General features: G+C 38.5%; 5 protein-coding genes across 5 annotated transcripts; 3 read left to right on the top strand and 2 right to left on the bottom strand.

Annotated features, from left to right (window-relative positions):
* Positions 1-43: 43 nt before the first annotated feature.
* On the top strand, positions 44-1,947 carry LOC110382195 (protein obstructor-E). The gene is made up of 6 exons (XM_021342703.3): positions 44-200; positions 382-497; positions 706-826; positions 1,106-1,306; positions 1,516-1,591; positions 1,718-1,947. Exons 1-6 carry the CDS (start codon positions 158-160, stop codon positions 1,872-1,874), a joined length of 714 nt encoding a protein of 237 aa, XP_021198378.1. The 5' UTR covers positions 44-157; the 3' UTR covers positions 1,875-1,947.
* A 2,860-nt stretch (positions 1,948-4,807) lies between these two features.
* On the top strand, positions 4,808-7,600 carry LOC110382190 (uncharacterized). Its single transcript, XM_021342697.3, has 6 exons — positions 4,808-4,938; positions 5,033-6,567; positions 6,664-6,784; positions 6,910-7,101; positions 7,246-7,321; positions 7,399-7,600. Exons 1-6 carry the CDS (start codon positions 4,893-4,895, stop codon positions 7,541-7,543), a joined length of 2,115 nt encoding a protein of 704 aa, XP_021198372.3. The 5' UTR covers positions 4,808-4,892; the 3' UTR covers positions 7,544-7,600.
* Positions 7,601-7,794: 194 nt separating this feature from the next.
* Positions 7,795-11,213, top strand: LOC110382191 (zinc finger protein 497). Its single transcript, XM_021342698.3, has 2 exons — positions 7,795-8,379; positions 8,464-11,213. Exons 1-2 carry the CDS (start codon positions 8,227-8,229, stop codon positions 10,042-10,044), a joined length of 1,734 nt encoding a protein of 577 aa, XP_021198373.1. The 5' UTR covers positions 7,795-8,226; the 3' UTR covers positions 10,045-11,213.
* Positions 11,214-11,338: 125 nt separating this feature from the next.
* On the bottom strand, positions 11,339-12,202 carry LOC110382188 (peptidyl-prolyl cis-trans isomerase-like 3). The gene is made up of 4 exons (XM_049842533.2): positions 11,968-12,202; positions 11,785-11,883; positions 11,584-11,702; positions 11,339-11,500 (listed from the first exon to the last, which is right to left on the bottom strand). The coding sequence occupies exons 1-4, from the start codon at positions 12,106-12,108 to the stop codon at positions 11,374-11,376; spliced, it is 486 nt and encodes a 161-aa protein (XP_049698490.1). The 5' UTR covers positions 12,109-12,202; the 3' UTR covers positions 11,339-11,373.
* Positions 12,203-12,742: 540 nt separating this feature from the next.
* On the bottom strand, positions 12,743-24,658 carry LOC110382187 (sarcosine dehydrogenase, mitochondrial). Its single transcript, XM_021342695.3, has 16 exons — positions 24,405-24,658; positions 23,979-24,089; positions 23,429-23,571; positions 22,989-23,201; positions 22,650-22,773; positions 22,134-22,342; positions 21,586-21,769; positions 20,350-20,440; positions 18,923-19,175; positions 18,490-18,612; positions 17,445-17,590; positions 16,929-17,034; positions 16,196-16,344; positions 13,666-13,940; positions 13,335-13,501; positions 12,743-13,119 (listed from the first exon to the last, which is right to left on the bottom strand). Exons 1-16 carry the CDS (start codon positions 24,532-24,534, stop codon positions 12,793-12,795), a joined length of 2,751 nt encoding a protein of 916 aa, XP_021198370.3. The 5' UTR covers positions 24,535-24,658; the 3' UTR covers positions 12,743-12,792.
* Between the last annotated feature and the right edge of the window lie 26 nt (positions 24,659-24,684).

Raw genomic sequence — 24,684 nt, 5'->3', positions numbered from 1 at the left:
TTAATCACCACGACGAAACCACAGCAATGCAACTTTTCACCATTAATGAAAGTCAATTAGTATCATTGATGAGTTATTTTAGTATAAAAAGTTATTGGTACAGTGCTGGGACATCATTCAGGAGTTTGTCATTCAAGGAACAACTTGAACAAACAACATGTTCACCTACGTGTGTTTCGCTTTGGTGTTCGTTGCTGCCTGTAAGTAAAACCCTATTTCCTTTTCTTTTTTACCATACTTTCTCTTTTAATTTCAATTTTGTTCTAAATCCGGTAGAGTTCATTTCCCAAAATATGATATTTCATAAATCCTTATGTTTTTTTGAGCCAGCATCAAATTCTTTTGCAATACTATTCTAATAACTGGTGTTGCATTGTATAGGCAACGCTCAGGCCGCCACTGATGCGCCTGTAGGTGCCACCCGGAGCTCCATCTGCAAGCAGCGGAACGCTTACTACAAAGTGGACACTAGCTGTGACTCCTATGTAGAGTGCACTGTAAGTATCCTGCATTTTGGAACACTGTCAAAAAGTTCAAAACGAATATCTCTTGTAGAAGCTATGCCAGATCTGTTGATTATTAAACACCTTTTGCATCAATCAAACTAATTAGAAGTTCCTTTTCGTACTACATGGCATAACATGCCATACCTACTGCATATTTGCCCTTTATCACGAATGATTCTAAAGTAATATATTTGTACAGGAATTCGTTGCCAACGAAATGCTGTGCCCAGACGGTCTGCACTTCAACCCCGAAGCTAAGTGGCCCAGCTACCCCTGCGGATACCCCATGGACGTGCCCTGCCAAGGACGTGGCTCTGCCCGTAAGTAATGAAGGAAGACTCACTAAAGACCCTAAAAAGCAAATCTTCAAGACATATATAGCATATTTGGAAGCCTGGTACATCGGAACAAAAAGCATCGGAAATAAAACCATTACGATTAACTTAAATGTTAATAAAAAAGTGACTAATAATGTCTTTATTCAAGGATCACGCAGTGGACTACAGTTGACTTGCACGGGACTTACCCAAAGATTTCCTCTAAATGTTCTCTTCTACTTCTTGCAAGGTTTTCATTTGTATACTTTGCTTGTTCTCTAGAGCCAGCCCAGCCCACCGCTGACTGCCCCCACCAGTACGGCTATTTCCCATCCCCCGTCGCCACCGCTGACAACTGTGGCCAGTACCGCATGTGTGTGGCCGGCAAGGCCATCGAGATGGTCTGCCCCACTGGCCTGGCCTTCAACCCTGACACCGGCCGTTGCGACTGGCCCGACCTAGTCGCCTCATGCAAAACTGAAGGTAAGAATATTTAAAATACTGTAAACTATAGACACTGAAATGCATAAGTTTTTTTTACATCCCGTGCAAGTTGAAGAAACTGTTTAGGGATAACGATGGAGCAGGTATATAAAATTTCATTGTTCTTATTTGCTTGTTTGTGTTATTTCCTTAATCCAATTTTCTTCAACACCGTTTCATATTAATTAATCGTATTGACTTTATTTTAGACTTCCTCGGATTCTCTTGCCCTGCTGCCCCTACTGACGCTGACGGCAACCCTCTCGACCTTGTCTTCAACTACAAGTAAGATATTTTCACAGCCTTTTTTCTGATCTTATAAATGGCTAGTTTTGAGCTTGTGATACAATTACTTCTTTCTTTCTTCTACTCTGACTTCTTTAATTACTAATTCTATTTTTGCTTTTGCAGATACCAAGGCAACTGCTTCTACTTCTTCTCGTGCGAGAAGGGCCGCGCTCGTCTATTGTCCTGTGACAATGGTCTCGCCTTCGACCCCGCCTCGGGCCGTTGCGTAGACGCTGAGTTTGTCAACTGCGACGTTCAACCTACAGCTCGGGCTAGTTAAGATGTTACATTCGGTCTTAATCTTTACTTGATTCCTATGTATCATTGAATTCTTTAATAAATTTTTATGTCTAAAATTATCTTATGATTTTTGTCCGAAACCATGTCATTTTTTGACGAACGTCAACCAGCAAGCCAAGCAACTAAATATTATAATAACCGTTAGTTAAAATAAAGGCATTTTAATGAAGACAATGAATTATTTGAACGACAACCTTCGCAAGAACAAACAGCCAATACCTTCACAATATCACATACCTAAATATGGTATAAACTTAAAAAAAAAAACTTATTAACAACTCTGGAGAACATCAAATGCTCGAAAATCACAAATCCCCAAAATGATTGTTATGAATAAAATACTTTAAATTTTTCCAATGGCTAGCAAGTTACGATGGTCATTTTTCTCTTAAAAATAATATAATTTAAATGAGCTTGCCATTTTTCTCTTTTTTCGCGTTTTTAAATTATTTTCATCAATTTGTGGAAATCAGCTTTATGCTTGCCTATAAGGTCTGAACTACAACGTGCAACTGTGCTCACGTCGTCCCTGCCACTATGAGTTTGTGCACTAGTAGCCTCTCCCGGTCCTTTCATACCGTGTGATACTGTTTTACAATCAAAGTTGTACTCATCCGAACACAGACACTGGCGTACCTATACACGTAAGCATCAACTGATGTGCCCAAAAAAATATGAGTTTATCATGACTTTAAGCAACATAATTGTAAAAAACAGAACTATTGTTGTCCATTTGCTCTTCAAATGCTTAAATAAAATAAATAAATAATGTCGGGACACCTTTTCACACACGGTTGGATAGCCCCATGGTAAGTTATTAACACGTTCGCGTGAGCAATCTCATTTTTAAATGTTGGTACTGTGGCGCACCTTTTTCGCACACAAAATTAAACCAAGTCTTAAGACGTCCCGCCGTTATACGTAGTCTTATAATCTGTGTTATGTGGCGCAACGTTATTTCACGTCCGACGTCTATAAACGTTGTCGCCACCACATAGGTCTGACATGGTCCGTCAAAATAAATATGACAATCTAGAGGCCGTCGTACGACGTTGGGCCTTTTCATACTTATATCAATACGACGTTGTAAGACGTTGCTTACGCGAACGTGTTAATTAACTTGTGTTATGGGTGCTAACACAACTGATAAACTACATATAGCTACACATATACATATTGTAACACCCAGACCACGGCCAACAAGCATGCTCATCACACAAATGTCGACCGAACCGGGAATCGAACCCGGGACCTCAGCTTCGGCAGTCCGGCTTGGTGACCATTGCGCCATAGAGGCTTAATGAAGATCTACGCTGTGCTATGTTTGCAAGACCTAGGGAACAACAACGATGGGATACGCAGTTGGATACGCAAACATATTTCATCGTAGGTATTTAAAAATTGCCAGTTAAAAGAGCCAGTGAAAGTGCTTCATACTGCTGTCTCTAAAAAGATAAGCCAACTTTACAGGACATATTATAGTGCACATCGGCACAAGCTCCTTCTCCCATTCTCGAAGCACGAAAGGACTGTAATTCGACACGATCGGAAAGATATTTGATTAGACACAGGACAGACATTGATTTGCTCGCTGATGCACGGGTGTATCAAGCACCAACTTACAGAGTTCTTAGAGCTATCTAGTGAAAGTTTCTTAGTAAGCTATTTTGGCGTAACACCTGACTTAATTCCTCAAGAGCCGATGTAAAGCAGTCACTCTACGCGACTTCTAGTTCACTGACTAGTACATCTGTCTCCCTTATGTACTCCCTTACGTTCTTCCTTATGTACCCACTTTTGTACTCCCTTATGTACTCCCTTATATACTCCCTTATGTACTCCATTATGTACTCCCTTATGTACTCCATTATGTACTCCATTATGTACTCCCTTATGTAATCCCTTATGTACTCTCTTATGTACCCCCTTATGCACCCCCTTATATACTCCCATCATCTCAGGCAATTCTCCATATCATCTCCCTATGTACTAACTCAGATAGGTACCTGAATTGTGATTGTAAGTGATTTTGTTTAATTTTAGCTCTATCGGATGGATTTAGTTGGACACAAACTATTTTAAGGGCTAGATCCGTCTCAGAAAAATAATGGAGGATTCCAAATAGACAGATACATTGAAGTAAGCACCGCAACACACAGCAAAGTTAGTTGATCTAGTTTTTCTGAACTACGTTGGGGTCGGTTTCCAGGCGAACTACCCATAACAACTGTCAAATATGTTCAAATACCAGCAAACACAGCAAAGTTACTGAAGCACCTTTTTCAATTCTTCTGTAAATGAAAGTTCGACCTGAACAGAACATGTGAACTGGATTAAACCTACATAACTACTAAGTAGCCACGAGTCATGCTTCATGCATTTATTTCCCGGCCTTAGTTTTTTCTTTTTCTATTATTTATAGTAAAAATAAATCGATTAAGGTTAGCAGCAGGATAAGCAATAAATCAAAAAGGCTGTCGTAATAATCGTAAATATATAATACCTAGTACCTACCCACACAATATGGAAATCATCGTCATCATCCTCCGAGCCTTTTTCCTAACAATGTTGGGGTCGGTCATACAATATGGACATATATTTTTAAATTACAAATATGTATATAGAAAAGGTATTTATTGCTCGACCATTCTGCTAACTGTAGATAGGTCGGAAACAGTTTGACGGTCATGCCCCATAGTAACCGTTTAAAGAGTTCTAATTAACTAAATTAAAGTGGCAAAAATACCTGTTCAACGACTTTTCGTCACTTATTTAAGGTATAGACGCCACATAGCTCAGAGCATAAACCACAAATTCAATTGTAGGCATCATTAAAAAACATTTACCCAATACCACATTATATTTAAAATAGATTAAATACAAATAATTTTATTTACTGTTATGATAAAATGTCTTATTTATAAACAAAAGAGACATGGCCCAGTCACAGTGAGGTGCGCACTGTCACGTTGTCAGCACCTTGTGACAAATCACCAACATGTTAGGGACCAAAATAATTCTAATACTGCCTCTGGTAGTCGCTGGTGAGTGAAGACATCAACTTTGCTATTTTTAAACATTTATTACCTTATCTATTTTGCTTACTAGTAGATTTGTAAACTATTTTTCACCTTGCAGTGACTTTCGGCCAGGTGAACAGAGGCTACCAGTACTATGGAACATCGAACGTTCGAGACCAGAGGCCCCAACCGATTTATGGAAGTCGGCCATTACTGTTACCGATGAGACCCGTCCTGCAACACGTGGCTCCTGCCCCTGCAGTACCTGCTGCCCCGGCACCTGTGGTCACTGCAGCCCCTGCCCCCGTGGCGCCCATAGCCCCTGCGCCTGTTGCACCTGTAGCCCCCACAGTATCAGAACCTGCAGTTCCTGCGCCTGCCGCCTCCGTACCTCCGTACTATGCTCCAGTTTACCGTCCACGACCTCCTCTATACACGCCTGGATACCGGCCCCTTCTCCCTCCGCGTCCAATCAGGCCTGTACCGCCACCTACACAAACAGCTCCTGTTGCTGTTCCCGAACCCGCTTCAGTGGTGGAGTCTGAACCCGTGATTCAGCCACAGCCCGCACCCGCCCCACAACCTGAGCCTGAGCCGCAGCCCCAGCCAGTCCCACAACCCGAGCCAGTCTCACAACCTGAACTCGTTCAAGTGCCTGAACCCGCCCCACAACCTGAACCCGTTCAAGTGCCTGAACCCGCCCCACAACCTGAACCCGTTCAAGTGCTTGAACCCGCTCCACAACCTGAACCCGTTCTAATGCCCGAACGCGACCCACAACCTGAACCAATTCAACTGCCTGAACCCGCCCCACAACCAGAACCTATTCAACTGCCTGAACCCGCCCCACAAACTGAACCCGTTCTACTGCCCGAACCCGCCCCTCAAGCTGAACAGCCAGAGTCAGTACAGCAACCTCAATATGTCCTACAACCTAGACCCGTCGTACAACCTCAACCCGTTGTACAACCTCAACCTATCCCGCAACCTGAACCTGTTCAACAACCTGAACCCGTCTTGCAGCCAGAACCCGTCCCTGAACCTGCCCCTCAACCTGAACCTCTCCCACAACCCGAACCTGCTCCGCAACCTGAACCCGCACCCGTTGTACAATATGAGCCTGTAATTTCTGCACAGCCCGAGCCCGTTCCGCAACCTATACCGGTTGTACAACCAGAGCCCGTCCTAGTTCCTGAGAGGGAACCGCAAGTTATTCCCGTTCCGGCTCCTGTTCAGGCGATGCCACTGCCCATTCCACAACCACCCCCAAGACCGCAACCTAAGCCAGTTATATCCCGCCAACCAACCATCGCAGCTCCAGTTGCTCCAGCGCCTTCTGCTCCGCTGGTAGCTTTACCGCCACTTCTTCCAAAACCAAAACCGATTCGGGAGCCAGCTTTTGGTCGGCACCCCCAGCCCTCAATTTCACCTGATTATTATACAACTCCCTCATATCCTAGATCTTCATCAGCACATCCTAGATATTCATCAGCACCCTACCCACCAGCCACACACCCAGCAGTCGTTGTCACTGAAAATCCTTACCCTGCTGTAACGAGACCAACTGGAAACTTGAAAATTGATTTCCAATGTAAAGATGGGAATGGATTCTACTCCGTTCAAAATGAATGCGACACCTATATTGAATGCAAGGTATTTTATTAAAAGCAATATTTAATAAATGTACCTACCTTTTAAATTTTTTTGCTCAGTGTAGACATGTTTCTCACCTAAGTTCTTATGTTTTAGGGAGACAGAGCAATTAAATACTCCTGCCCTGACGGTCTTCACTTCAACCCTGCTGCCAAACACTACGAATACCCTTGCGCTTATCCCTCGGAAGTGCAATGCGTAGCAGGTGCTGCAGAACGTAAGTGAATTTTTAACACGAATCCTTCAAAATCCTCATTTCCTTATGATCAAAGACAACAAGAAAACATTAGGTTAATCCAATATGAGTAAACAAAGTTTAAATAGTACGTAAACTTCTTTCAGAGAGTCCAAAGCCGACTGAAAAATGTCCAAACCAATATGGCTACTACGCAATGAACGACGGCGACTGCAGCAAATTTATCATGTGCCAAGAAGGCTTAGCAACTATTAAGGACTGCCCTATGGGTCTGGTTTTCAACGAACAAAGTAGCAGCTGTGACTGGCCTGCTAATGTGCCACAGTGCAACCCTAATGGTAGGTATAGAAAATAGAATCGAATCAAAAAATACTATTAGTTACGCATCTACATTAAAAACGTTGTAACGTACATATATGTACGTACAGAGAGGACCTGTGTCGGTATATTCTATAAGTCATTCATATTTTTCTTATTTCCAGCGTTCAAGGACTTCACTTGCCCAGCCCCACCCCAAGACGAGTATGGACAAATTTCTGACATCATTTATCACTACAGGTATAAATTCATTTTAGCATAATTTATTTTAGCATATAATATACAGTGTAATAATCTTTACTTATATTGCATCCTAGGTATGGTGGAAACTGTAAATTGTACGTAGCCTGCCAGTTGGGACACCCTCGACTCTTGAGCTGCGACCGAGGACTTTCCTTTGATGAGGCGTCGCAGTCCTGTATTAATGAGGATTTAGTCACAGATTGTTCAGTTCCCTACTGAAACTTACAACAATAATTAAATGAATCAAAATAAATGCCAAAAGGCTTACAATAATAACTTTTAATTTACTTACATTAATTCCTCCATAATTTACTAAAAACTTTTTTAAGACTGGCAATGTTTAAAACCAGTTCTATCTACGTTGTTAAAAAGTTACATTTGAAACTACTGTGATTGGTGCAAAAACCCACCGTTGCTATAACGGCCAATCAGAATTTTATTTTGTCTTCAAAGACTGTATGAAAACAATTTCATTTCATATTTCCGCCAAAGAAGCGCGGTTTTATAGCCACAATATTTTCAAATTTGAATTTTTATTTGCAAGATAATGAGAGGTATCACAAAAGCTACAAAGTGCAAATGTATAAAACGACATACGATTTGATTATTCCAAGAGAGGAGTGTTGAATAACAGCGTATTCTGTAGGATGACGGATCGTAGTGCGAATACCGCGAGACATTCCGCTAGCGCAGCCCTGGCGGACATCGCCCCAGTTGCCCCTTCGGATCGAGCGGTTGCGTAGTCACGACTCGCGACCGTAGCCTCTGAGTCCCATTTACTTTTTTATAATCAGTGTGTTCCTAAAGTGAATTTTAAAATAACAAAAACAATATAAAGTCGATATCCTGTCATATGTGTTATCTCAAGCTTTTCTATAATTCCATGTCTAGCTGTGCACAAAATGGAAGATTCCTACATTATCGCTAATTTCCACACGCTATGTCGACTGTGTCTGAACAAAAGTACATTCTCGACATCGATATTCGCAGCTGCGCCTGACGACGAAACTAATGTTTCTTTAACCTCCAAACTAGCTGAATGTTTCGAGTTGCAAGTAAGTACAACACACATTTCTTACCGTTTTTTAATTGTTTTATTAAAATATACGCCTTCATTGATCGAAACCATGTTATTTCAGATTGATCCTAATGATGGGATGCCCAACAGAATCTGCTATAAATGCTTGTTTAAAGTCGATAAGTGCTCAAAATTCAAACTCCAGTGCATTCAGAATGAAACCAGGTTGAGACAGATAACAACAAGAGTAAATGAGCTAGACAATTCCAACTCCTCAGAACTCAGCAGTTACAACTATGGATCTCATTCTCAAGATGGACAAAAACCAAAACCTGAGGATTATATTGTTGAAGACAGTGTTGTGATGGTTGTTGATCCCAGCCTTGACTATGATTCCTCTGAGGAATCTGAAAATATGGACCCTGTGGAACCAGAAGTAGTTGAAAGAAATAATACTCCAGATGGAGAGCCAATGGCTGAATCTTTTTTCAAGAATGTGTTTATGTGCCAGTTCTGTGATCAAGCTTTTGTTTCTCAAGAAAAATGTAAAGAGCATGAACATAATTGCCATGATCCTAATTTACCATATAGATGTGTTGAGTGTAGTCTAGTCTTTGCTGAGCGCAGTCAATATGTACAGCATACTAAGCAAGTACATGGTAATGATAAACCCTACCACTGTCCAGAATGTGATAAATGTTTTGGGAGGCGCTCGGACTTGCGAAAGCACTCCATTGTTCACACTGGGATTAGGCCATACCAATGTCAATATTGTTTGAAAAGCTTCTCCCGTAACACTAATCTTAGTAAGCATCTTCGTATTCATGCAGGACATAAGCCTCATGTGTGCCCACTCTGTCCAAGGAGTTTCGTGGCAAAAGGAGACTTACAGCGCCATGTGCTTGTTCATTCAGGAATGAAGCCTTTTGCCTGTAGGAAATGCCCTCTAACATTTGGTAGAAGAGATAAACTTATCAAGCATGAAATGCGACATGGCCCCATGAGCCCAAACAAAACAAATGATTTTGACAATGAACATGACTCACATGACATGGTTGTGAATGTGAATCCCTTTAGCAACCTCATGACCTCTCCTACTCAACTCCATCCAGATTCATCAAATACTGAATATGATTTACCTCGAGTCCCAGATCATATATCAGGTGAGAGCAGTTTCATGAAGGTACAGAAAAATACATCTGCCTCAAATAAGCCTGCCCAACATTCCCCTTCAAAGCAAAAAGCTGCTGCAAATAAAAACAGACCTAAAAATATAAAGTGTCATCAGTGTCCTAAAAGGTTTAGTTCTTTAGATTCTTATAAAACTCATGTGTCTATTGCACATATAGGATCCAGGGTCTTCCAATGCAAAATTTGTTTCAAGAAGTTCCCTCGAAAAAGAGAGTTAGATCGCCATGCAGCTCTCCATTCAGGCATGAAACCTTTTTCATGCAACCAATGTGATAAAAAGTTCACGAAGAAAGATAAACTTGATAAACATGAGCAAACCCATGAATGTCTGGTTGTGAATATGCCTTGCATAGAATGTGGTGCCACATTTGAAAAGAAAGCTGATTTAGTTGCTCATATTAAATCACATTTTACTGAAAATTTTGATGATAAGATGACTGAAGCTGAAATTAAAAAAGAAGAAGATCCAGAATTCAATTTAGATGATAACTTCTATGACCTTGAAACTTGAGATTTTGAAATTGTTGTCAAACTTATGTCAGAATAATCCTTGGCACTGCAGTGTAATCTATTGTTCACTTGCTTAGTACTTAATAGATAGGTATGTAATAATAATGTAGAGGATAAAGTGGGGGCTTTTACACTGATGTATGTTAATTATGTGACGTCTAAATCCTGTGAATTAGTTAAACATTTTAAAAATAAGTTATACATTTCACCTTCTCATATTGAGGAATAAATTAGCCAAAAATTATGTTAATGTTTAGTTTTATGTTATTGTTAAGTTATAGCTATTGTTGTATCTAATAGAGTATTATTAATGTATATTAAGTTAGTTATTCAGACACGAGATATTTGTGTTTTAAAAACCACCATTTAGGTCCCCATAAGGTTAGTAGTGCAGTTAGTAGCACTAAATTGATCAGAATTGTTGTAGGGTGACAGACTTCTTAAAAGATGTCTTTTTAAACTCTACTGTTTAGGAAAGATTATAAAGTTACTTTAGGTGTTAGATCTGAAGTTTGTAGGAGCTGAATCTGTCTGAAAAACTGCCATGGTACTATTGGCAAAAATCTTTTTATTTATCCAAAGATTGTGAACTGTACCTATTTTATGTTTATGTATTTTTATTTGGTATAGTATTCCTGTTTTAATACTGTGACAAGGTAAAGAAATAGCACAAATACTGTCCCTATCAGAAGTCATAATTGTATATACATTAATTAGTAATAAATAACATACATGAAACAACTGTTTAATTAGTAAGTAATATACTGTTTTAAGTTTTAATTACAATTGATTTTATTTTCATCCGATGAATATTATCATGATTATGCAATCTATTAAATAATTATGCATGCATTTAAGAAAATATGAATAAATATAAGAATTCTGTACTTAAAAGTGTAGTTAGGTATTATAAATGATTGTAAAAACTATTAGACTTTCAAAAACACTAAAACACTTTCTTGGTCTTTGCTTTCAGAATTAAAAATTAGCATTCATGATAATAGTTCACCTGGTTCATTCAGTATTGCACAAAACCAACAATTTTACAATAATAATTCAAACTACATGCATGAGAATTACATAATTTTAATTTTTACATACTAAACACAACTCATTATGCAAATAGAAATATGTAAATATTTATCTGCAATAAATGTTGTCCAATACTTATTCGCTATTTTTATTTGAAAAGAATTAAAAAATTGGATCATTTTATTTGAGGTGAAAATGAAATTAGAAATTCCTGAATTGAAAGATTCTCTCGCTGTATTTGCATTATGAAAGAATAAAAGACATTGTTTTAGCTAATATTATTTTATTAGAGTTATAACTATCCAGCTAATGGGTTCGCATGGATAGTAACTGAAGTTATCTTTGCTTCTGTGAGTGGCCTGTAAGTTTTTGGGTTGACTGCCATTTTTTCTAAATCATCAAGTGCTTCAAATCCATCAATTATTCTGAAAGAAAAAAGCAACATTATAATTTACTATATTATTGAGATATCAACGAGTATAAAACTGGTACTGGCTATCATACTTACTTCCCGAATAAAGTATATTTCAAATCTAAATGTGGTTGCTCTCCATAGGTGAAGAAGAATTGACTGCCATTTGAATTGGGACCATTGTTGGCCATGCTCACCATGCCTCTTTGATTATGCTGAAAATAATATTTAAAAAGTTAACACAACATTATCAGGTAATGGAAAAAAATTGCAAGAAGTACATGGAATGTTAGGAACCTTCAATTCTTCTTTGAATTCGTCTTCAAACTTTCGTCCCCAAATTGATGTTCCACCTTTTCCTGTACCTGTTGGGTCTCCCGTCTGGACTATGAAACCCTGTGAGCAACAAACAAATTATTTATACCAGAAATTCACACGATATGATTCTGCATGCTATTATAACTGAACTTGCTTAATTACCTTAATATTTCGATGAAACAAGCACCCGTTATAATAATCACTAGCACATAATGCTAGGAAATTCTCACAGGCCTTCGGACACTGTTCACAATATAATTCAATCTTTATATCACCTACATCAGTATGTAATGTGACAGACATTATAACGGTGATCGAAACTTTATTGAGCTTTATAAACGAAAAATATTACTGAATATTACCGTGTTTTTATTTACAACACAATAACATAACCTAACTTATTGAGTTTGACATTGACATTACGATTACCACAGATAAAGATTTACAGCCTGTGCCACAGACTATGATTAACTAATCGGGGGCTCGTGGCTCAGTTACAACAGCAAAGACAACCATGATGCTTGAGTAGTAATGTGTAGAATGCCATCGGTACGTGCACAAAGACAAAGGATCCCTTAGACCACGTTCACATGGCGATTATTTTCCCGTACACCGTATACGAGATTTTATCGAATAAAGTAGTGACAACAGAATATACATGAAAACTTAAAAATATACGGTAAACCGTATACGTGAAAAAATCGAATCGAATAGTCGCCGTGTGAACGTGGCCTTAGCGTTCACCGCATCGATAACAACAATGGTATGTGGATTCTTACCATGACTCTACCTTCAAAAATCATCTCGATGACTCCACGACACCAAATGCATTGCAAAGTACGTTTAAGTATTAGGTACTTTGTACATTTTGTTGTTTCAGTTTGAAGCTGTACTTTTCTATTGATTTATCGGTTTTAATGATAAGAAAATAAACAAGTCGCGTTTAAATGTTTTTATTGAGATCACAACAAATATTTTACTAAACAATCATTCACTGCCGCCTGCCCTTTCGTTTTGTCCAGCATGGGGCTCATGAGTGTTCTCATCCATGCCTCGAGCTCCATAATGGCCCAGCAACCTTTGTCCATTAGGGTCGAATGGAGATCTAATGTGTAGCTTCGCTTTGTGCTTTTTCCCCATAACTTCGATCTCATACTTGCCATCTTTCAAGAAGGCTCTGGTCACTGGCAAGCCTTTATTGGTCACATAGCCGACACCAATTGGTTTGTCTAGGAAGAACGCGTAGTCTCCTCTCCTAAGATAGCCTACTGGTACTCCATTTCTGAATATGGCTTCTTGGCCAAAGAGAGCAACCTGAAACAGAATAGTAAATCTTTCTATTGAAGGAGTCTTATTCTGTACGTTGACTTTAGCGTTACTTGGTGTGGTGATAAAGAGATATTAGGAATGATTAGAATGCAATATAATAATTTTTAGTTTTGATACACAATACTAATAAGGCAAAATCAATTACACTAAGATTCAATATACTTTATCCTCGTATCAATAGCACTATCACGATCACGAACCTTGTCATAGAGTGTGAAAAAAGCATATTTCTTGGTGACTCCGTTCGTTTTCGCTCTAGTGACGTGTTCATTGCCAATGAAATTGCCGTCTTTTCTGCAAGTGAAACCCAAGCCAGCTTCAATCGGGTTATCATCGGATCTCAAATCAGCGTTCCATAAGTGATAACCTGGAATTCGAACAATTTATCCCATTTTAGGTACTTGAAATTTCTTTTCTAGAGAGGTTTTCGGGACAAAAAAAAACTATATTATAATTACTATATCCAGGACAAAAAAGCTTAAAGGGACTTTCTTTTGTCGCATGGAACTTTCAAAATAACGTTTACTCTACCTTTTTCAGCACTCAACGAAGTCAAAGCTCTCCAACCAGCATTCTTAAGTCCCTTAGCGCGGCTCAGAGTCCTGTACACAGGTATAGCATGGGCGGACGGTACATGGAGTTCCCAGCCTAGTTCCCCGGACCAGGTCACCCGGAGCGCCCGACATCTGAATTTTTTTTCTTCGGGAGTGTTCAAGGCTGTTGTTACGTTGATGCTACGGTGCGTGTTTACGGGGAACGCGTCGTTTGAAAGACCTGCGTCTGTGTAGCGTTGGAGGATACGTTGGCTGCAAGAAAAAAATATTTGAATTAGAAATAAAATTCGAGTCCGGATTAAGTAATGAGCAGAACAAGCTAATATGTCTAGGGAGAGACGCCTATAATACCTAAATCTATCAAAAAAAAAAAAACAAGAATCAAGTCTTCCATTATTTCAGTCAGGGGTCAAGTATGGAATATCTCAAAAGTAGGTAATAAATATGATGGGACTACTATCGACGACTTTTAATTATATATGCATAGAAGTTCCGAATTAAATATTGCAAGATTTTATTCGTCATACGAAATCACACCAGTCATCGATGACCGAGCGCCCTACATATATGTATGTATATTTCCCTTAACCTTTCTCACTAATTGCAATAGTGTTTGTGATTACAACTTTGTCATGAGATCTATTACCTATTGCACTTTATTCGATCTTGCGACCTTTCGTCGTCACACGTTCACATTAAACGCTGTGTAATTTGCAATGTGTATTATGAAATGTTGCACAATGTTATTATTATTGAATTAGATAATAATGTTGCCATAATAATACACCGTCTGATTCATTAATATCAGTAATTAATGTGATACTTTAGTGTGTGGGAGTCCCAAGGGTCATGATGGGTCTGATTCCATCCTATAGATTCTATAGTAGGTATAGGACATGACCCTGTATTGACTCCCATAGACCCAAAAATAAGAAGGATACTTTCATCCAATTCTTAATAAAAAACAAAAAAAGAACAAACTTGCTTTCAAACCAAAAAAGACAGTGGGAAATATCATATAATTCATGAATTCCCCGCTATTTCACTTCATAAAACCACCTTCCCGTTTATAGTCACACTTTTATGGGCGAAACATTGTAATCATTTTACTACTTTTTAGTTTGTTTTAAAACTATTATTTGTTTTGTAGAATTAAAATTCTCTTTAGTATACAAACAATTGACAATATTAGAGAAAACGGCTAAAGATAATTATCGACTGTAGAGAAAAATTCTAGAAAATTTTAATTAATTTTCTTACCTTATCGACTATAGATGAAAATTATATAAATTATCAAAAATCATATTTTGCAAATTGAAAAGCCTAGAAGTCGGTGTCTAAGGGATGTTACTAAGTTAATTTTGCCACCGACTTCTAGGCCGATGCACCTACAATTAGTTTTATTTTTTGCTTTTTAGTGTTTTGGGAAGTCGGTTTAATTTTTTTGTAAAAAGGTTATTTATTTAAAGCTTTTCAGTGATACGTATAGTTGTCACTATCCATACAAGTGGGAAGTTCTCATGAATACAAAGAATATAAGTCCAAACGAGGTATTTTACATATTCAGTTGTCGAGTTCCCTCGACTTTCTCTGGTCTCCATCATCAGGTCAGCTCCAAACCTTCACTGTTGCATAGGTCTTGTCAATACGAATAATTTAAGCCCAAACACGAGGTAGTTTACATATTCAGTTGTCGAGATCCCTCGACTTTCTCTGGTCTCCATCATCAGGTCAGCTCCAAACCTTCACTGTTGCAAAGGTCTTATCAATACAAATAATTTAAGCCCAAACACGAGGTAGTTTACATATTCAGTTGTCGAGTTCAATCGACCCTCTCTGGTCTCCATCATCAGGTCAGCTCCAAATCTTCACAGTTGAATAGTGCTTTTAGGCGTACACCTGAGTGTCAAGTTTTTACCCTATGTATGCCTACAACTTTTGAAGGTTGCCCTCGATTTCTCAGGGTTTCCATCATCAGATCCTGACCTGATGACTATGGGACCAACTGGCAGCTATTCCAAGTCGAACAAAAAAAGAATCACGTAAATCGGTCTATAAACCTCGGAGTAATCGATGTGTATGTGTAACCTCCTCCTTTTTGGGAAGTCGGTTAAAATGGAATAATTTTATCAAATTAGTGTATTGTCATCGGTCCTCAATAAATCTACAAAGTTTGAACGAAATCTGGCTGTTTAAAGTGGGTCAAAATCGCGCCAAAAGAAGTCGGTTACAAACAAACATACAAACATACAAACCTACAAACATACAAACATACAGGTGAAGCTAATAAAAAGCGTGTAAAAAAGAACAAACTTGCTTTCAAACCAAAAAAGACAGTGGGAAATATCATATAATTCATGAATTCCCCGCTATTTCACTTCATAAAACCACCTTCCCGTTTATAGTCACACTTTTATGGGCGAAACATTGTAATCATTTTTCTATCTAGGTGTCTGAAGTATGTACCTTAAGAGAACTGGTAAAAAATACGGAGGTCTACTCCTTACCTGTCAGGTCCTTGTACACTAAGAATTGCCAGCTGTTTACTGACGTCAGTAATAGTGGCCCTAAGTTTGTGCGTCTGTATGATGCGCCGGAGGTGAGCAAGAGTGTGGTTGGCGCTGAACCCGCTCGTCACTATGTAGTAGCCGCGACCCTGTGGGTTAAACATTATTCATTTTAAAACAAATTAAAAAGTGAAAATTAAAGAAGTATATACCTTTGTTAAAAAAATTAACAACATCAAAATGAAAGGTCTAAATAAAAATCTAAAGACGATTTAACCCTGACTACCGAAAACATAAAAAACCGGCCAAGTGCGAGTCGGACTCGCTCACGAAGGGATCCGTACCAGAGCAAAAATTAGCAAAAAAAATCCAAAATATTTATTTTATTCTAGTTTTCAGTATTTGTTGTTATAGCGGCTACAGAAATGCATCATCTGTGAAAATTTCAGCTCTCTAACTATCACGGTTAATGAGATACAGCCTGGTGACAGGTGGACGGACGGACGGACGGACAGAGGAGCGAAAACAATAGGGCCCCGTTTTACGGAACCCTAAAAAAGGTTTAACGTAAGACATATCTTTCAAATGACTCCTCCGTGGGTTAGCAGCATGAGGGAGTGTCAGATTCTTACTGACTAAAACCCATCTTGTTCCTTCGTAAGCCTTTTATATACCAGGGCCGCGGTAACTCTTTCAAACAATCCCGCAGCCCCGGCAGGCACGTAAGACATACCTTAAAGATTGGTTCGTGCCACTGTCCGGTTCCACCATCGAGGATGTTCACCGTCACGTCTGCTTCAACTCCGCCCTTGTCGTTCAACATTAGTGAGTACACCACTCTGTGGACACATTATGATTGATCCCTTATTTGCAAAATACATAGTGATTCACCTCATCGGATCACCAAGATCCATTTAGGAACAGCGAAAAAAAATGTTCGAGTTTCTTAATGGTAAGAGGATAGAAACTGTAAAAAACAACTAAATATACCTTAACGTGATGCGGGATTTTTGTTAAAAATATAGGTACTCAATCGTGCAATAGGTATGTCCTACCCATCTCACATTTCCGCTCCTAATAACCCTAACGACGGCCCTAACCGTGGTATTTTTCTTTTTCTTCTCTTCCAATCGCGTAAGGAAATACTGAGCATAACTCTTTCAATTTTGTAAAATAAATATTTCGCTAAAGACCTAAGAAATATAATAATTCGTATCTCTGTATGGTCAGAATATAATTAAATACAAACCTATTATCGATTCTATTTGCGAGCTCAGCAGTGAACGCCAGCTCGGCAGTGCGTTGTGCGTCCGGCCCGGTCAAGTAGAACTTGCCGTAATACGACATGTTGAATAGAGCGGCTGCGTAGCGGCAACTCAGAGCTTCTTGACCGATCTGATGGCAAAATTTATAATTGATTATGTACCATATAGAACGAAAGAAAATACATGGTATGGACCATGTTTAAAAAAGTTCGCTGAAAATTTCGCGTAAGGACTATTGTAGAATCTTGGGCCTATAAGAGATTCTTAGTCTAAAAACCGGCCAAGTGCGAGTCGGACTCGTGCACGAAGGGTTCCGTAAATTACAGTTAAATCAACCTATCTCAAAAACTATAAGAGATACTTTGATCAAACCAAAAATCGTTGAAAGAGTTAATTAGCATGCATCACCTCTATTTTTTTTAGAATTTTATACCCCGTAGTTATAAAAATAGAGGGGGGGGGACATACTTTTTACGACTTTGAGAGCTGATATCTCAAAAACCGTTCACTTTAAGAAAAATGTTTTTTAGAAAACTTTATATCATTTTAAAAGACCTTTCCATTGATACCCCACACGGGTATGTACATCGAAAAAAAAAATTTCATCCCTCAGTTACATGTATGGGGGGCCCCACCCCCAATTCTTTTTTTTACTATTTAGTGTCATATTTTTGTAGCGGTTCATACAACACATATTCCCATCAAATTTCATCACTGTAGTACTTATAGTTTCCGAGTAAATCGGCTGTGACAGACGGACAGACGGACAGACGGACAGACGGACATGACGAAACTATAAGGGTTCCGTTTTTGCCATTTTGGCTACGGAACCCTAAAAACGAATATTTAAGTATCAAAAAAAGTTAGCACATGAATGCAATATGCTGTGCCTTTGTACAAGACACTATAAACATTTCTGATTCAAAAATTGTTCGAGAGAATCTCGAAAGAGGTATAATTATCACAGCAATAAAAGAGAGTGAATAAAAGAAGCAATACATGTATGTTGCATCCTTATTTCTTACTCACAATATCGTGGTGTTTAGAGAAGCCAAACGTGTGGTCTCCTTTAAGAATTTCCTCGTAGCGTTGATCCAAGTTCCTCGGATAATCTTTGTGAGCGCCACCCCAGTCATACTGCTGTACTCTGATCTACAAAGAAACAAAACACTGTAGATTGTAAAAACTATTCATACTTATAATATTGTATATATAGATTTCTAAACATCTTCGTATATTAGGCCGTATGAAGTAAAAAAAATGGTAGCCGGTCTCGATCTGTCAGCGCTTATCGATAATGGTCGATTCTGATAACAGGCGTTTGCTTCACGTTGCTGTTACCAGAATGGACCAGTGCCGATTAGCGCTGGTAGATAGACGACGGCTACTAGTTTCTTCTCGTACACAGCCTTAGCTATACCAAAGTTACATACGGCAAGCCACCATAGGCAACATAACCAACCTTTTCTCCCGGCAAGAAGAACGCAGGTCGTTCCCAACCAGCCCTGGCCTGCATCACAGCACCATCTTCTACTAATTCTTGGTGTATAGCATCATGGCTGGCATCCCTTCCCGCTAAATGTTCATCGTTCGGGAACACTATGTTGTAGTTTCGTACATAAGCTTCGTGACTGGTTTCGCGCATCCAATGTGGCCGGGATATTTGTCCGGGGGTGAAGCGACGGATGTCGAATGTGAACATGTTGTAGTGGGGTCTGGGGATGTTTTATTCACATATAGTTTATATTAGTGAAGAAGGTCGCATTAAAAGAGGGCTTTGGTAGAAGACCAAAAAGCAAGAGCGATGGCGATCTTAAGATTGTTCATAAATACTTTTTGGAATAATGGCCTTGTTTTAATTCTTATATAGGACCTCATAGTGACCTACCAACACTATTTTTTTTGAAACAGGTCTTTAGATAATACAAACTTTTCTTTAGTGCTTTACCTAACTTCACCGATATTATTGTGCATAGTTTTCCTTAGTAATATGATGAACTTATTTACAAAATTATGTCATCGGATGGTACAACATATTACGCTAAGTCATTACTACCTAACTATAAACAATAACAAATCGCTTATCGTTTATCAAACAGCCTTAACAACAAATTAATAAAACTATAACAACAGAAACTTGTGCAAAAGCGATAACAGTGATAAACTTGGCGTTATTTGTTTCATTTCAATATAAATATTTCTAAAGAGGTCATATAAGCAGTTAACCACAGTATAGAGAAGTGGTTCTTTATATTGAAGAACACTAGTTGTTTACAAAAATAAATAAATGACTATGGGCACTTTGAACTTGTTTTGACGGGGAGAAATTACTAATGTCTTATTATGGCTTGTTAACGATAATAACTATTCACACAAGTGTAAAGAAATTTAATATATGTAATTATATCATAAGAAAATTACCAGACTATAGAAATCAATAAGGATTGTTCATAATAGGCCTTTTGGATAGCTTTAACTTGAACCAGCCTGTATAGTGTTTCCAAGACAGGAAAGCAGTTTAGCAGATACCAAAGAAAAAAGTGCTAAACAAGTAATTTCCTGAATAGCAAAAATATCGAAAAGCTTCTGATATTGCGGGAGTTCAGTGCACTATATGATAACCTTGCTGACTGGCTAATCTTTTGAAGCATTTTATGTATAATCGGAAGCTATTTTAAAGCGTGCTAAAATAATGACCCAGATTTTAATATGAGTAAGAGAAATACAGCGCAAAGTTGCGCACGGAAAGCTGACAAACTTTCGAGAGCTAGAAATTAGTGACTGTTAGGTGAAAAGCTTCTGTGAAATATTGATAGAAACTAGATTAAATCTATAAGAATAGAATAGCTTGGATGACTAAGTCACGGTATGGCTTAGTGATATACATACCTTCCAGTGACGATCCATTCGGCCATTTGTATAGCGCATCCAGCGGAAAACATCATACCAGCTGAGTTGTAGCCGCAGTTGTGGTATAAACCTGCATAAAGTATTCTGATATACCATGTTCTTCTTTTGGCGTTACTTAGGGTGCGTCTACACGGTGCATGTAGCTGGAGCAAGTTAACATGCGCAATTGACAAGAGCCCGCGGAGAGTCGCTGGTCCGCACGTTTTTAAAATGCATATGCCTCAACATGCGCAAGCTATTTGCACCGTGTAGATGCGCCCTTAAGATGCAGTTTTAGATAGCCAATGAAAGAACAAAGATATCCTTCATTTCTAACCATAGATAAGGATCAAATTGGCTTCTCCGAAATTAAGATACACTTTCATTTTATTGAATGAAATTATATGTACCTACTTAGTTACTTAAAACGTGTTGGCTGTCGCATAAATTGATTTAATAAGTTGCGTCAGATCAGTGATAAGGCCGTAATATGACGTACGCAAAGCACAAGTGTATCTAAGTACGTTGACCAGCTGACCTATATTTTGTTTAGATTTATTAAATTAATGATCTCGTAAATAAGGTAGGTATATTGCAAAGACTTTTCACTACTTTTTATTAACATATTTTTTTAATGCTTTTGTATTTTGCGTGGTCTTATCAAAGAGATTAGATTTTTCTCTCATCACTAAGTAACGCATTAATCCTTGCTCCTAAATCATTTCTTCTCACGTAGAGAATACCTTAACAAACACACGACCTCCGTGCTCATAAAACCTTTATCAATTCGATCGTCCACTATGGAGTCTAGGTACCACATAAAAGTCATCATCCTCCGAGCCTTTTCCCAACTATGTTGGGGTCGGCTTCCAGTCTAACCGGATTCATTCAGCTGAGTACCAGTGCTTTACAAGAAGCGACTGCCTATCTGACCTCCTCAACCCAGTTACCCGGTCCTAGTACTACCTAGTCTAACACATAAAAGTAACGTAAACAAAAACCATTGTCTGTAAAGTCGTTTTACTGACGATAGTTGAACGTGACAACGTGAGTAGCTGCCGATTGTGCCTCTTTGTCGCTCGCTGCGTGCTCTCGCTTGCACTTCAAGCCTATAAACGGAACGCCTCAGAGCGAGGTAACGCCTCAGAGCGAGGTAACGCCGCATGAGTCATGTTTTTTCGTGCGTGCAGCCGGCTCCATCGATTTATAAGACGTTGTCACGTCAAAAACACTTACCGAACACATGAGGATCTTCTCCAAGCAAAGGCTTATGATCAGGAGTGAAGGATTCAGGACCGCACACAGTACTCTTGATGCCCGTCGTACGTAACTTAGGACATAATGTCGTGGCACTAGCCATGTGGATACCGAACACGTCCCAATCTAGCTCATATAGGTGGAACTGAAGGTGGTCTGGTATCTGATGACGAAAAGGAGTTTGTGATAAGGGTACGGTAGACCGCACATCAGTGGTAACTGTCATGCACCTTAACTCAATAGTAATAAGTACGATTTTCCTATAAAACTAGTACCACTGACATGAAGTTGACTGTACCTACTCTCTACTTTTAAATAGATTGCATTAGAATATTAACATCGAAAGATTACTAACTGATTTAACTTGTTTTACTTTTAGACGGTGGGGTGCCCCAAGGTGCCATCCTTGGACCTATGTACTTTATGGCATATTTTTCTGAGTAATATATCCAGATAGTAGCGGTTTTAACTAATATTGACTCTAGCCCCATGATCTACAAATATTCTAACACTTATTTCTCAAATACCTGATTCAGCATATGTGGGTTGTTCTCATAGCCTCCAACTTGGCAGGACTCTCCCTGCACCTTGATATACAAGTCCACGTCATGGTCGCGGATGTTGGGGCAGCCTCGCACTTCGGGCGTCGCGTCACATACGACGTACGCGTGCTTGAACGGTACCAGTGGCAGATTTGGCACGCTTGCAAATCTGGCTATGCGGGGGCCCCACGCTCCTATATGAATGGAAAGATAAATTAGCATTTCATAACTTTTAGTATAACATACCTTGAACAAAACTGGGTATTTTCAACTGAAAAACTCGACATCTATAAGTATAAATATACCTACTAGTTTCCATCCGCTTCTTGAAGGATCTACTTTTCGCATCCTCTAGATATTCTGATGTATAAGCTATATTGAGCCGCTTGGGCTTGAAGAAACCACAATCATACACAAAGTTTCGCCTTTATAATATTAGTGTAATTCTAACAAACTAGCAATCCTAATGGAATACATCTACGCATGTTATTATATACATACCTCCACAGTTAACAACGCATTTCGTCTTAATAACTCCTCTATCTGTGTGCACCGCAGTCACTTCCTTGTTGCCGAGAGGATTGTGTTGGTAATGTATGTCCAGAACTGGACATTGTTCGTACACCTATGAAAGGAATCAAGTAAATGTTACTCCTCAAATTAGGAAGGGATGCTACAAAATCGTGAGATCGATTCTTTCAACCATGTTAAGACAGAATTTTTTAGGTCCTCCAAATGAAACTTTGAAAAGTTGTAAATACTGCAAATTACTATAACCAGAAATTCCGACATTTTAATAAAGCATCATGCAGCTAAAATGTAAATATATCGTCCACTTACTTTTCCTCCATGTTTAGTAGCGACTTTGATAAGAGCATTGCAGACCATAGAAGGGTCTATGGTGCCATCTTCGGGAGCAAACAAAGCCATTTCAAATACTGACGGGTCAAGCAATGGGAACTTCTTTTGTGCTTCTTGTGGATCCAGAACTTGGCTTGGAATACCCATGGCTTTACCTAACGTATGTAGCCTCATGTATTCTTGTGTTCGGACCTAAGGGAAAATTAATGTAGGTAAGCTTGCCGTCTAGATAGGGACTTGGTAACAAATGATTTGGTAGGTATATTATAAAGAGTGAATTATTTCCTCGAGTTAAAATTATAAACTAAATAACTTTCTAGTTAACGTATCTACAATAGGTACCTACACTCGTTCAACGATAGGATCAATGTCCCTATATTCACTTATAATGTTTTACAAATTATTTGTCTAGGCCTTACCTTGCTCCGTGATATGAACATACCACCATTGTTGACCCACCCTGCATGGTGACCAGACTCCACATCCAAGGAACTGTATACCTTTCTCGAATCCCTCAATAATTTCACTTCTAAATCGCATGGTCTTAAAGACCATACCAATCCTGTAAAATTTATTTTCGTAACTGGGATTTTCGAAAATACACCTATACCATTAGTTCTACAAGTGTTTGGGTGCTTATGACACCTCGTTATCAGGCTTCGTTTTATTATATTTCGAAAAATCAAAACAATAATTACATGACGTACCTAATTGAGAAAACAAACAACGTTGTTGTGAAAGATAACGTTCATTGTGATTAACTAAAGAAGGTTTTTTTTTTGTAATTGTACACACGTACACACACACACACACGTAAACACGTAATGCGTATCCACAAATTAACGTATTTTAGTAAGACTAATTAAAATAAAACTGATTTTATTTAGGGACCTGTTGAGTACCTAATTACCTATAGAGGACCTGAATTCCTTATGTAAAGAATTAAAATATATATGTAAGGAACTTTACCAGCTGTATGCCATGTCGTGCCACTAGTCAACTTGGCTCTCTCCAAAAGTACAGCATTCACCCCTCTTTTTGTAAGTTGGTAAAGTGTGTTGCACCCCGCTATACCTCCACCTTAGAAGAAATTCATACAAAACTTTCTTAATTTTTTGTCTAGGAGTTAAGAAGAAAATTAAAGGTCAATTAAATTTTTAATGTACCAATTTTATGATGTAAAATAATTGTGTTCCTTTAAGACCTAAGAGCTAAAAAAAAGCTTGAGAAATTCATAGTTATTGTAAAGCTTTTCAATTCACTATTCGTAATTTATGCCTAGAAATTATTCAGGGCAGTATACCTAATTTGCTGACGAAAGAATCTTGGCTATGGTTTGTGTATGGCCTCTCCAAAGGTCCACCTTACGTTTTAGAATAATTAAAAAGAACTTACCAATAATAACAACATCAGCTGAAGACACCACCTCTCTTCTTGTAGTGACAAACCCTTTTTCTCTTCTATCATTTTTTAAATAATTTGCCGCTTTGATTCTGATTGGTCCATTGTTTAATACTTTGAACATTTTCAACCATTAATTAAGAGTAAGTAACGTTAACTATTGCACAGTTCACTAACGAATGCCTTAACAATGAATAGTTTTGATAGCCGCCTTACGTGATATCTTCTCAAGTTATCAAAGTTCAAGCTGTTATTTCGATTGGTTTATCAAGAT

The sequence above is a fragment of the Helicoverpa armigera genome, chromosome 5 (genome assembly GCF_030705265.1).
Source record: "Helicoverpa armigera isolate CAAS_96S chromosome 5, ASM3070526v1, whole genome shotgun sequence".
Taxonomy (NCBI): Eukaryota; Metazoa; Arthropoda; class Insecta; order Lepidoptera; family Noctuidae; genus Helicoverpa; species Helicoverpa armigera.
The sequence above is the reverse complement of the archived record's forward strand: the minus strand, read 5'-3'. Positions and strand labels throughout refer to the sequence as shown.